This window comes from Protobothrops mucrosquamatus, unplaced genomic scaffold, assembly GCF_001527695.2.
Source record: "Protobothrops mucrosquamatus isolate PMUCROS unplaced genomic scaffold, P.Mucros_1.0 scaffold_45, whole genome shotgun sequence".
NCBI classification, from domain to species: Eukaryota; Metazoa; Chordata; class Lepidosauria; order Squamata; family Viperidae; genus Protobothrops; species Protobothrops mucrosquamatus.
In genome coordinates this window covers 207,774-221,460 of record NW_015386121.1, presented here as the reverse complement: position 1 = coordinate 221,460, position 13,687 = coordinate 207,774, and the positions used below count along the sequence as shown (strand labels likewise).

Here is a 13,687-nt window from a genome sequence, read left to right as displayed (position 1 = left end):
TGTGATCCATAAAAACTGAATACAAAAGTAATACCATATAACAAATTGCCTTGTAGTTTCTTTTATTGTGGTCATCAACTTAGAAGATTTACACAGCTCTGAATAACTGGAAAAGCCCTTATTAAACTAAAATGAGAGTTGAGAACATAATTATAATTTCAAGTATGTAATAATACATAACTATAATATACAATATGCCTTCAAGAAGTACAATTAATTGTGGGGGTTCCTTCACAGAACTTGAATATTGTGACCTCTAGTGGACAATACAATATCTATACTCAATCAAATATATAGCGTATTACGGTATTAGTGTGATAATCTTCTTTCAACTATTGAAAGTAAACAATAATCTGCAAATTAGAAAGCACAATCACAATGAGGTTGATGAAATAAAAAATTGACCAAAGCAACATTATTTTTAAAGAAAATGTTATAACTTTCAGAAACAACTTGAAAATTGGAATTTTATTCCAATGATAAAAAAAGCTGGTTATTTGAGATTTCGTGGTTATCCATCTGTATTTATTGCTTATATTGGCTTTTCTTTTTGCATTTTACATATTTATATGCCTTTAAATGTATTTGTATGAAAAATACTGTTTTTCTTGAAATTATAATGAATATATGTATGGTTCTGGACTCAAAAAGAGGTTCCAACCTTGAATTAGTATGCTAAAGCAGGGGTCCCCAACCTGCAATCCATGGACCAGTATCAGCCATGGCATGCCAGCAACTGGTCCGCAAACAAAGCCCCATCTGTGAGATGCAGGCAGCACACAAAACCACACACTCTGGTCTGCGGAAAAACTTCTCTCCAAGGAACCAGTCCCTGGTGCCCAAATGGTTGGGGACCTCTGTGCTAAAGGATGCCATAAGAACTAATTCAAAGAGAATGAAACAAAAGGCTTCTGGTGGAAGACTGTGTGAAAAGCAGAGCTGATGGAGGTAGAATGAAGAGACAGCAAGTCTCTTTGATAATTCCTCTCCAGAGCCTAGTAAGTTCTTCAGACAGCTGTTCTTCACAAGGAGACAACAAGATAGGGTCTCCTGCTGGTTCAGAGCTCTAGGAGATGAAGTAATAGCCATCTTGCTCAAACCCAGTCTGTGGTTTTGAAAGGACACTATTTTTAAATTTTTACTTTTTGTTTGCTACATACTTTTCTTCTTTTCTGTTTTTATTTTTTTCCTTTCTGCCCTTTCTATTATTTCTTTTTTTTTTAGTTTGTATTAGTTTTTACTATTGTAAATATTACACTTTAATAAAATTACTATAAAAACAAAGAAGAGTTACTGTTTGCATTTGCACAGCACCAGAGGTAGCTGGTAGGAGTACCACACAGTGAGTTCAGGAAGACTGAGATTTCATCCAATGGAGCAAAGTAGGCACCTAGGAGCTGAGTAATTGGTTGCATTTGCATAGCACCAAAGGTTGCTAGGAGTAGTATTTGTATTGTTGTAGAATCTTTACTTTTTGCTCCTTCTTTGAGAGACCTGAGAGGTAGCTACAAGCTGGTGAACCTCCAGCAAACTTTATGGCTGAACCTAGATTAGATTTGGTGCTTTGCATTTTGCAACCTAGCGCTATGTCACACTGGATCCTCATATGGCCTTTATTTCACTCTTAGAATGAGATATCCTTCTCCTGTCTGGAAGGGGAAAATTTACACTGAAACTTTTAGATGGGTTTTTCCCATTGTTCAATCTGTTTGAGAAGGTTGCACTAGTCACAGGATTGAAAGGGTTTGGGATCCAAAAAACATCCAAGTTAAACTCTGTATTCTACATATATTCCTATCATTACTCCTTATAAGGAAAGGCTACAAGGAGTGGCAAAGACATAGACCTCAAGATCAAAGCCCAGGGCAGAAACACCTCAATCTGCACATCTAATCAGAAAGGACAATTAACTGTTGACAGCACGTACACAATCATGCCCCCCAAGTCCACAGCAAGGATCAATCCCCCTGTACAAAAAGTCTCTGCACCCCATTTTCTTTGTAACCTAATCCCAAGAGCAAACCTCTTTCGGGAATAAATAAATCTCCTTTCCTCAGTGTTTGGATTTCATTTTGATTTGTTCATCAGCAACTCCAGCTCAAGTTGGAACCCCAAATTATTCTTCTAATATCACCAAGCCACAATACAAGTTATACTAAAGTTATCAGATGCTCTAAGTCGAGGTCCTACCAATGTGGATAAAATATGCATATTTAATATCAACATATGAATTACATGCATGTAAGATCTGGTGCAATGATCTGGACTCCTTTAATTGTACTATTAAGTGGCTCAACCAAGCAACATTGCTTCTTTTAGCCTTTCCACCTTGATATGTTATTTTTTTTTGTTAGCTTGCAAACAAAGTCCATTAAATCTTATTGATTGATTTCACCAAGTTTTTCCAAAAGACAAGCCCCTTAATTGACTGGTGGGGCGGGTCTCATTGGTCCATCAGGTTGCTTTGAATGCATGACCAGGTAAAGACGCTGTAATACTTCATAAAAGCATGCTTAAATCTTGAAAAGCCTCCATCAAGGTAAAAGGTACCGCCTTCCCAAATTTGTTTGGGTACAGTGCCGTCTGTAAGGAAACGTAAAGTTCACGGTCTGATTCAATGTAAAGGAAGTGTGTATCTCCTTCACTTGCCCACAAAGGGGTCGCTCACGAACTCGCTGCTAGTGCCGTTCGTCCTCCCAGTCAACTACACAAACATACTACACAAACTGGCACTCCTTTGGCGAATCGCTGTGGCACTTACTCCCAAAAAAGAGCCTCTTCCTATCACTGTCTCCCCGAGTGGCAGTGGCAAAGGGCAACCCCCGTCCAATGGCACTAAATGAAACCCAGACATGGCAACAGGCCTCTCGCATTTCCCCTTGGAAGTAAGATTCCACAAGGGGGAAGAAAAAACAGCAACGTACCGTCCGTCCCGTTTTGCGTATACCCCTCCTATCTGCTGAACTGAAGCATGCCGTTCCGGTGTAACCAATAACTCGCTGCCTTTTGAAAGAAACACACCCATAACTGCGCCACAAATCCACTACGGAATTTCCTGCCTCGCCATCAAACTACAACTCCCAAAATGCTTATCGGCAATCACGTAATTTGATTACGTAATTTGCAATGGGGAAGAAAAAAAAGGAAACGAACAAATTCGAATGGGAGAAGCCGTTAAAACCGTTGGCTGAAACGGAGGGCCGGGAGCCAGGTGAGGAGCCTCGAGCCTCCTGCGTTCGTCGGTGACGTCGCGATTGCATCCAATCACCGAATAGGGCGGAGCTGGGGAGCGGGGCAGTTAAATAGCGGCGTTATTCTCGTTGAGAATAAGGGTGTCTCGGGGAGGTTGTGGGAATCCCTTGACGTACATTCTCAGGCGAATTCCTTTCAGTTTCGTAGACTTATACAGAGCTGGTGTGGAAAGTGCACAGTGTCCCGTTATAATATCCAAAGTTCGCTATGAGGGGTCCTTGGTGCTCACCGAACTTCGTTGTTTTCTTGTAGACGTTTCATTACTCAACTAACTAGCATCGATAATGTTGCCTAGTTTGGGTAATGAAATGTTTGCAAGAAAGCAACCAAGCTCAGAGAGCACCAAGAACCCCTCGTTTCAACTCCTTTAAAGTTCGCCATTCCTAACAGTTGTATATATGCACCCACAAACACAATCCATCCTGTGAACAACCAAGCTTGGAGTTCTAAGGACTCCACAGTTCATCCCTGAGCTACATATATTCACTTTTTATTACAGCCCATCCTATTTTAGCTGCAACTGTAAATAAAAAAAAACTGCTTACATATATCAGGAGAGAGCTAATTAGTGTGTTTAATTGTGTTTTTTTATTCTAATTCAATGCATGGACTTTTTATTTGAGGTGTATGTAAATTTGATGACTATTAATAAGGTTCAATACTTCAAAAATTATTCTAGAAAGAATCCTCAAGATTCTGTTCAAAGTCACTAACTCCCAAAGAGAGAAACATAGTTTTGATCCATTTAAATAGATGAAGCTTGCATTGCTAATTGCTTTACATTGGAACCCCCTCCAAAAAAATGTTTTAAGCCACCCAATTTTAAATCCTAGGGAAACAGTAGTCAAGTACTCCAGTACTTACATATTTCCCTTCACGCTGCATTTAATATTAAAGGATGGCTTATTTGTGTGGCTGTGCAAAACAACTGCCAATTCTTTTGTTAACAGGTGAAACTTATTTACATTTATATAAGACCTTTAGCTTCTTAGCTTATTACTAAATCAGCCCTCTTGCCAAGCTCCTCGTGCCTTTTTTCCCCCCTAATGTTGGTTTCAGCACAATATCAGCCCCACCAAACATTCCAGGCTTCTGTGGGGTTTCCCCCCCTTTCACCATCCTACTGCAAAAGCCTTGAGGAGTGTTTTTGTGAGAAAATAAAAAGTATTTTAGTTGATGGGCAAGGTGTCTCTTTTTTTAGAAGAATGGCTCAAGATCATTGACAGCATCACTTAAATTTTCCTCCCAACCACACTACCAAATTTGTCATGCTGCAGTAACAGAAGGAATCAGACCACGCTTGTCAGGCTGCGAGCTTTATGTAGGATGCAGAAGTCATTTAAAACTGAAGATTCAAAACTTTAAGAATAATAGTTAGTGGTTCAACCAGAAAAACAGGTTTTTGTCATATAAATATGTAGTCACTACCTGTCCCATCTATGCTATTCTGTCATATGTCTTCAGATTCTGATCATGGCTCATCACGTTTTACAGGCCTCGACTACAGTCATAATGTAGGATCTTTGACTTACAATGGAGTCAGTATGAAAATGGATAAAAGTGTTAAGTATGACTTGGGAGACCCAATTGCAAATCTACTCTGCCAGTGGCTTGGGGTCAATTGGTTTCAGCCTAGCCTACCTTGTAAGGTTCTTGTGAAAAAATAAAGAAAGATCACCATGGTGATCTTCCTTTATTTTTCATTTCTTCAGTTCTGGAAGAAAAGGCAGGATGTAAAACTAAGCAATCAATTAATAAATAAATACACATGAATGATACATGGATAGACCATGAATGTATCCTTACCTTCAGGTAAACAATCATCCTAAGTCACCCTTTTTGTCTGCCAGTGAGACTGTGTTCCACCCTACACAGAGGAATAGCTTCACTCCAAGCAGATACTTCCTCAGGCCCAGCTGCCAAAGCAATTTTGTTGCAGTCATAGAAACGTTTGTCCAGCTTTCAAGCAACAAACAAGTGTGAGTTGGAAATGAATAAAGTAATAATGATATGTATTAGATTTATATCCCATTTTTTCCAGGGGTTCATAATCACACTGAAGCAAAACAGTCAATTGTTTCATATGGTGGACATGTGTAGTATGTGCAAAAATCTGAGAGCAATTATTTCCTTTGGCTCAGATTGGAAAATTTGTCTCTGGATAATTGCTACTTTTCAGTTAGTGTATCACTTCAAGATGCTCCATTTAAATGAATAGGAAAAAAAATATGCCTGCCTATGTGGACACACATACACATACACATCCACTCACATATCTATACAGTATGTTTCTTAAGAAAGGCAAAGTATTATTCAGAAAAAACAGTAAGCAGTAGTATTAAAACCCAAATTCCCAAAATGATTGTGCTCATAGTCACTATATACAGAGAGATATTTTGTGTACATGTACATAGCACTGATACTTAGCCAGAAATAGTGCTTTAATGACATTAAGTAGCAGCAAATGTTTCTAAACAGAGTTTATTATAGTTTCATTTCTAATAATTTTATTTTTTTTCCAGACAGGCTGACTGGTATTTAAACAAAGTCTAAACTATGAAAAAAGGGTCTAAACAGAAATCATCCAAACAAAACCAGCAGACTGTTGCAACGACTACTTGTAAGAAATTGTTCTTTAAATCTTCCAAACAGAAGAAACGCAACAGTCAAGGGGACTTTGTGAAACTATTTCCACTAGAAGTCAGCTTAAAGATCTTTAGCAAACTTGACATTCAGAGCTTGTGCAATGCAGCAACAACTTGCAAAAGCTGGAACCAAACCATTGAGCACTATGATGATTTATGGAAACACCACTGTTTAAATATAAGAGCTGTCTGTCAGCGAGAGGTTGATGGTGACAGAGGAAAAGGGTACTCATGGAAAGTAAGTTTAATTGATGCTTGATTATAGTATAATCTCTTATATCCAGATCTAATATTCCATGCACAGTATCACTAAGTCTTTTGGCACAGTTGAAATTTGTCAAGCTTTTAGGGTATTTACTTGAAGGTTAATCTGTAGTATAAGACTAAGCTACTTGTCTTATTTTTTGGCAAAACTAGAAAAAAAAATGGCAGGAGACAATATATTCCTATAAGTAGTTGCTTTCAAGATTTTGCTAGTAATTTTGGACTGCAGCTTGTGAAAGCCTTACTATTTAGAATAGAATATAGAAATTGTTGTATAGAATATCTGAATTATTAGTTTGGCTTCACTTCACTCCAATTCTAGGAAATTAGGCTGAAGGAATAAATAACTTTTTGCTGGTTGGGCGTCAGAGAGATCAAGATGCACAGAAGATGAGGGAGGATTTCAAATGGACAGAACTGCATTACACAGATGGGATTTTCCGGCTTTGGAACAGCAATTATTTTAGGGTTGTTTTTTTAGGACAAGCCTATTTTAGGACTCACACCAGTTTTCATTTCTCCATGCTTGAAATTGAAAAAACTTTATTAGCCTGGGCTCACAGCGAATTCAGAATAAGAGTTGCCAGTGTTTAAAGCTGCAGGCTATGCAGTGGTGGGATTCAAATATGTGAACAATTGGTTCTCTGTGTGGATGCCACTTCCAGAAGTCTGTTCTGGACCTGGGCAACAAAAAATTAGCTACCGGTTCTGCCGAACTGGTGCGAACCGGCTGAATCCCACCACTGAGGGTATGTATCCCTGTCCTAAACAAAACCCAGAAATAATTCCAAGCGGACTTGTTTTCTTGAATTATGTCCAGGGAGAGACCATCCTCTAGGATAGATGGCAACAACATGACATCAAACTTCTGCACCTTTGTGAGATTCATGAAGCAGGCCATAGCTTGCTGTCCCTTTTAGCATTGATTCAACAGTACAATTATCTAGTTCAGGTGTGTCAAACTCATGGCATCACGGGACGTGTCGCGATGTATCGTGAGTTTTTTCCCCTTGCCAGAGCTGGGGGGGCGCGGCTTCTGCATGACACATCCAGCCTGCGGGCCAACAGTTTGACACCCCTGATCTAGTTGTACTCTCCTGCTTTCTATAAGAAGCCTAGGCAGTTTCTCAGAAAGAAACATAGTTTCCATTATAGTTTCTATTTAATAAAAAAAAGTCTACTGTATTGGGATAACAGGCAATTATAGGAGGGCTTATTTTAAAATAAATCTTCTATCATGCAGCAATCGCATAATTGAGGAAGCCTCATGTTAACTACTATGTTTTCTCATATAACACACAAATAAATTGCAAAACAAAAACTGCACATCCTTTCAGTCTTTCGCTCCTGTATTTCTAGAGCAAAAACTAGCCAGATATATTTTATGCATTTTCTGTTTATCATTTGAAACACCTTTAAACATTTTTCTCCCACTGAAGGCGAACTCAATATATTAACTTGCCAAAACCATATGTTTTATAAACAACAGCCATATTTCACTATTTCTGAAGCTTGATTTATTTATTTGCCATATTTATAAGGGACCATATTTATAAGAATCAGTTAAGACTTTATTATGGCTCATGACACAGACAGATATTCAAACTGGATTTGGCATTTTTATCCACCTATTGAACCCTTCCCAAGGACCTGAGATAGGAAAATGTTGATGTTTGATGGTGTTAGAGGAGGTAAGCTGTTCTGAGTAAAGCTGCCTTTTGCAATTGACTGATGGTGTTTCTGTCAATGTCAGTGGTGATCAAATGGTACTCCAGTTGTTTTGGGATTGCACCCAAGGCACCTGTTACTGTTGCTTTGCTTTCTTTTGCCACAGTTGTTTTATTTCAGTTTGCAGGACTTTGTATTTTGTTATTGCCTAAGGAGACAGATATAGATCTTTTTATTGTCTTGCCAGATAGAATACTCTAGCAGTAAAGCTGGCTATTCATAAAAGACCTAGAAAAAAAGATGACAAAGAAAAAAAATCTAATAGCAACACATAATGTATTTTTACCCTCAGGTACAGTTACTTTTTAACTTCACTCTCACTACGTATGCAACTATCATATGATTAGTGTGGGTACGTTTTACAACCAAGGGTCACTTTATTCTCCCTTTCTGCATTATCTCTAGCTTCCTAAGCTATAAGGGGGCACAATAGAAGGATCGTCATGCTTGTTTTTGTTTTTCCTTTCTGCTTTTTCTATTTTTAATACAATAAAAAAAAGAAAAAACAGTCTAAAAATTAAGAGCAGGTATTAGAATTAACAATAAAATAAACAATAAAGCAAAACAATAAAAGTCTAACAAAAGACATGAATCTCTATGGATTTTCTAATCATTTAGACAATGGGGACTAAACACAACTCCCAAGGGAAAACCTAGCCTAGCCTAGAAGGAATGAAAGGCTCTTTTCCTGCACCTGAAAGATATTTCTGGTGGGGAATTTTCAAAAAGATTTTCCGTGCTGTTAGACAGGTTTATAATGAGAAACATTATAAAATTTTGCATAGTCACATGGCCATTGAGATCAATACATTAAAAATCAATACTACCATTGGCATCCATAGGAAGGGGGCAAGTGATAAAATGTGATATTATCACACAAATGCTGTAACTTACAGATTTGCCTCAAATGTTGGGGTGCAAGTACGTAGAGGCATCCATTGCATGGTGCCATTATCCCATGCATGTCATTTTGGCATCATCATGCTTTGTTGCAGATGTTGCTGAATACCATCACCTTAAACTATGACTCGTAAGCAATTACCAACAACTATAGATCAAAGATTTATATAGCTCTATTTAACATATTTTACAGTATATCTTAAATTGACAGTAACAAATTGCAATGTCTAAAATCGTCATTTTACTATCAAAATGTAACAACGTGTTCCTAAGGGTCTCAAGGTATGTAATAAAAGGCCTAACAGAATCCACTATCAAAGTTGCACAGGTGTAATTCAATATTGCAACAAATATGTATTGTGATATTAAAAAGGAGGGAAAGACCTTTTGGCTGGTGATGTGATTTTGTCCAGAAGAGAAAGAATCAAGCTCTTCATCCAACTCACCATTTCTTTAATCTAATCCACTTCTGCTTAAAGTACTTTTTCTTTTTATATAAAAAAAGTTTCAGTAAACATATTGGTTGTAACAATGATTTAAGCTCTGAATCTTCTAGATGAGAGTGTAATAATTTCCATGAATCACTAGTGGGCAGCAATATATTAGAAATCCATTCTATTTTTTTCCCTGGAATAAGTAATTCTTAGAATAATGGCTTCAAATGACTTGCAATATAAGCAATGAAAACTATATGGTATGGAATAGATATGTCCTTTCAAATGAAAGGATTTTCCAGAGTTTTCACATTATGAAATTATTCTTCATCTGTGAAAAATAGGAATAATGTGGTTTAAAGTCAGCTTTTAAGAAGATGAGAATTGATTTTTTCCCCATTAATTATGGAATTGTTTGCAAGATAAGACGTTTTATACATAAGAAATATATGTTTTGTATCTTTATTTATATCTCCTATTCTTCTCTAATTGCTTTTATCAGGTCACGCTGCATAGAAACTACTGGAAAAGCAAAGTAAAGTATGACTGGCTGAGTGGAAAATATAGCAATATTCAGTCACGGAGTAATTTACCAGAAAAATGTATGTATCCCATGGATGTAGATACCTGGGGAGAAATCTTGGAAGCTGAATTGGAAAGAGTTTTATACAGAGGAAATTAGAGAGGAGTTCGTGTGTGCGTTTGTGTGCGTGTGTGTGTGTGCACTCATATATATGTGTACCTTTTCTGTAGTTTGGTTTGTGACTGCTTTATATATGTTTATTTAATTTTACACTTTCAGAACTGTAAATATTTTAATTCTTTATTACATAATTTGAAATGCTATATGTAAAAATGGTTTTTTGATGCTCATAAAGCACTTTATAAATAATGTCAAATATTTTATAAGCTGGTGGCTTAGTCTGCTACTGGTCCTTCCAACTGGTTAGAACTGCTATTCCTTTCAATGCAAGCTTGCAAGTCCATTAATGGAAATGATGGAAATTGTAATGTAAAACTTATGGAGGATATACGTTACCTATCCTTAAAGTATATTGATTTAGAAGATTTTTGCTGAATAGTCTGATTTATCTTTACACTGGTCTTTGATCAAAATAAAGAATGGTTGACTAATCTGATTTACCCGTTTATAAACATTTTGTTTCAAGATTGCAATTAAAGGTATTGAATTGAAATTAAATTTCACTGCAGTTTTTAAATTTTAAAATAGGCCTATATAAGTGTGTGTATAGATTAGGATTAAAATCCAAAATCATTACTCAAAATTGTGATACAGTGTTTTTATCCACAAAGCCTAATTCTCATAGAATAGTTATTTAGGCTACACAGTATCATATTAGACAATGGAACAGAATTCTGAAAATTATATTAGAAGAATTCTAACACTTTCTGCAGAGGAAATACTTATTATTTTATCACACACCAAACTTATGAAAATTTAACCTACAAATGATTCATATCAAAACCTTAGTGAGAACTAGGCTCACAGCCTACTAATTACACTTCCTTCTAAGTTCATTAGACCAATGTCAACTTTAAGCAAAAAAAAAATCCCTTCAAAAAAAAAGCAACTGATATTTTCACAGCAATTTCAAATCTGAAAGGGTTAATAGAATCAAGAACAATATTTTGTGATAGCCATCTATTTCTTCACCTGCACATCTTTGAATCTACTTTCCTCTCAACCCAAACTAAGTTTTTGGTAGATATCCAGGGAGTGAGGATCTGATAAACTTTGTGGGCAATGTGATACTGGGCTTTAGCAAAAAAGGAAGTACCGGTAATTGACAGGTCTGGAACAGTATTGTAAATTCCTTTCTTCATTTGTTGCAGTTGTTGTTGGCCCTTTCCTACTATGGCTCTGTAAGATTTCCTATTGGCTTAGTTTCCTCTTTTTACAAGAGGCAGTTTAGGAGACAAGAGGGAGGCAAGAAAAATGTATTGCATCAGCTTTTCTTGAAGTTTTCCTTTTGTGTCACTTCAATGACCTGTTTCTTTCCATTCTTTCTTCACTTTAACTTTTTTAATCTTGAGGAATTTGAATTCTTTAAAATACACAAAAATATGTAACATGATTATCAGCAATTATAACCAGAGAATATTAAATTAATAATAAGCACTGTGGCTGGGTTAGCATTCTTACAGATGTATTAACATCTGACAGCGTACTAACATCCAAAGTTTGAGACTGTGTTTAATGAAAACATGAGTACATTTGTAACAAGCTGTCCTTAACTTTATATACCACAGACATTCATTGAAGGTAAACTAGAACATAACAAATTATTTTTAGTTTGTATAAGCGAGATAGCTAAATAAGAAGATTATATTACAGTGTATGATCACAATCATTTGATCAATTTGGAGTATGAAATTTATTTTGTCTGAACTTCTGGACTGCAGAAGTCTGGATTTCTCTCAGTAGAAGGATAGCAATAGCACTTAACAATAGCACTTAGACTTATATACTATTTGTCAGGTCCCCAATTCCTTATTGTTTTCTTTGCACATATACTCTTGTGCTCTTGTTTTAGGACCTGCAATTTTGCTGGGGGGAGGGGAGATATTTGCTTTCGCTTGGGATAACTTTCGCTTTCTACTTTTCCTCTATCCACTTGAGAAAGGAATGTGTCTCCCTTATCAGGGAGACGGTTACAGAGAAACAAAACTGGAGATCTTGAGATGTGCACCAACTATGCCACCTGTGGATTGGCTGGATTTCAAATGGGCATTATGACTCTGATGGCAGGAGGAATATTGCTGGTTTAACTATACCGTTTAAGCAGTGTTTTCCCCAGATCTCGCCTTGACTTCCCTACTGTCACTAACCCCTAATAAAAGTTTCCTTTTGAGACAATGCCTGTTTCAAGAGTTTTGCTTTCTTGGATGGTTAGCTGAGGTGGGTCCTTACATAAGGCGAGATCTGCATAGTACTCAACCCGGAGAAGCTGCTGACCTACCGGGGGAGTCGCAACTAAATTTCACATGGAGGAGTTCCAGGCAGAGAAATGGGCCGAAGATCTCCTATGCTTGAAACCAGATGAAAGCCTCTCCAGGGACCTGGAAGAAGCTGGGCCTTCTGGTGAAGAAGATCGAGCCAGATGGTCACTCGGGGTTGGAAAAAAGGAAGGATGGGAAGAAAAGCAAATACTCTTCAAAAGTCAAGTGTGATCCTTGGCTTGAAAAGGAAAAACAAAACAAAAAACCCAACTGTTCATTTATGGAAATGATTGGGAAAAAACACCCAATTTTAAAAAATGTTTATTATAATTTTAGTGGCGTTTTTTTAAGACAGAAGAAGGAAAAACAGTAACTACATATGATAATAACATAAAAATAACATTAAAGAAAAAAATTAATGACTGCTGTCATGCAAGAACATTTTAATTCTAGGTGCATTTCAGTGGCTATAATTTAACATGGTTTCAATTATATGAAACTTTAGGGTTTCAATGACCTCAGATCTGTGCTAAGTTGTAGACTTTATTATATTATGATCTTAAACTTCCCTACAGTTGCAACTTAACATCTTTTTTTTTTTAAAAAAAATGAGTGCTATCATATAGACACCAAAATACCAACAAATTACAAAAATTTAAATCTGCCATGTCTTTTTCTTGGTATGTTTTTTGGTATGAAAGCATATCTATTTTAAAATAAAATTTTAAACCTACTTATTTTAAAATGGATAGGCTCTCATTTTGTGGTTGCAAGCTGTTTATAAACTTTCTCATACAACTGAAACCTTTAATACATAAAATATGACTCACAGCTGTGGTTTGAGAATTAACTGTTGGACTGGAAGAGTTATTCAAATTTGAGAGTAGGTGACAAATTAGGTACATATACATGCCTGGGTGCATGTGCACACACACATAATATGTGAAAGTATAGCTAAATATTGTGAATTGGCCAAATCTTGTTCAGAACATTACAGATAAAGATACTAAAATCTTGCAAGACTTGGCTATCATGTAAGATTTTAAAAAAAGACAAATTAGCATTTAGTTAATTGGGGGATTTCCAATGGATGCCACAGAATATTCCATAAGTGTTAATAGTATGATGGCTGACTTGAACCTTCAGTTGTGAAAAGAAACTGCATTTTAAAAAGAGAGATCCAGCACTAAAGGTATAGACTGGGGTGTCAAACTCGCAACGTCATGTGACGTGTCATGACGTATTGCAACTTTTTTGCCATTGCCAGCAATGGGGTGGACGCAGTTTCACTATGATGCATCCAGCGTGTGGGCCAGCAGTTTGACACCCCTGGTGTAGACAGTGGAGAAGATTGGTGACCTGAAGCATTTTTAAAGTCTAGAACAGTCACATAATATTCAGAAGTGGCTCCGTCAGAAACCTCCCTTATTTACTGAACTATAAGAAGGAGGGAGAGATGCAGCACAATCAGACTTGCAAGAATCCGTTATTATACCAATCTCA

General features: G+C 36.7%; 2 protein-coding genes across 3 annotated transcripts in view; one reads left to right on the top strand and one right to left on the bottom strand.

Moving 5' to 3' along the window:
* The window catches only part of APLF (aprataxin and PNKP like factor), a 28,906-nt gene extending 25,840 nt beyond the window's left edge, over positions 1–3,066 (bottom strand). The window contains exon 1 of the mRNA XM_015811012.2: positions 2,762–3,066. Coding sequence (XP_015666498.1) covers positions 2,762–3,025 — 264 coding nt within the window. The 5' untranslated portion in view covers positions 3,026–3,066. The remainder of the gene's footprint in view (positions 1–2,761) is intronic.
* A 25-nt stretch (positions 3,067–3,091) lies between these two features.
* On the top strand, positions 3,092–10,500 carry FBXO48 (F-box protein 48). 2 transcript variants are annotated; one of them, XM_015810991.1, is made up of 3 exons: positions 3,092–3,211; positions 5,775–6,135; positions 9,726–10,500. In XM_015810991.1, exons 2-3 carry the CDS (start codon positions 5,809–5,811, stop codon positions 9,903–9,905), a joined length of 507 nt encoding a protein of 168 aa, XP_015666477.1. In that variant the 5' UTR covers positions 3,092–3,211; positions 5,775–5,808; the 3' UTR covers positions 9,906–10,500. The 2 variants fall into 2 exon arrangements, with proteins under 2 accessions (XP_015666477.1, XP_015666485.1); XM_015810999.1 differs by lacking the exon at positions 3,092–3,211 and adding an exon at positions 5,214–5,231.
* The last annotated feature ends 3,187 nt before the right edge of the window (positions 10,501–13,687 follow it).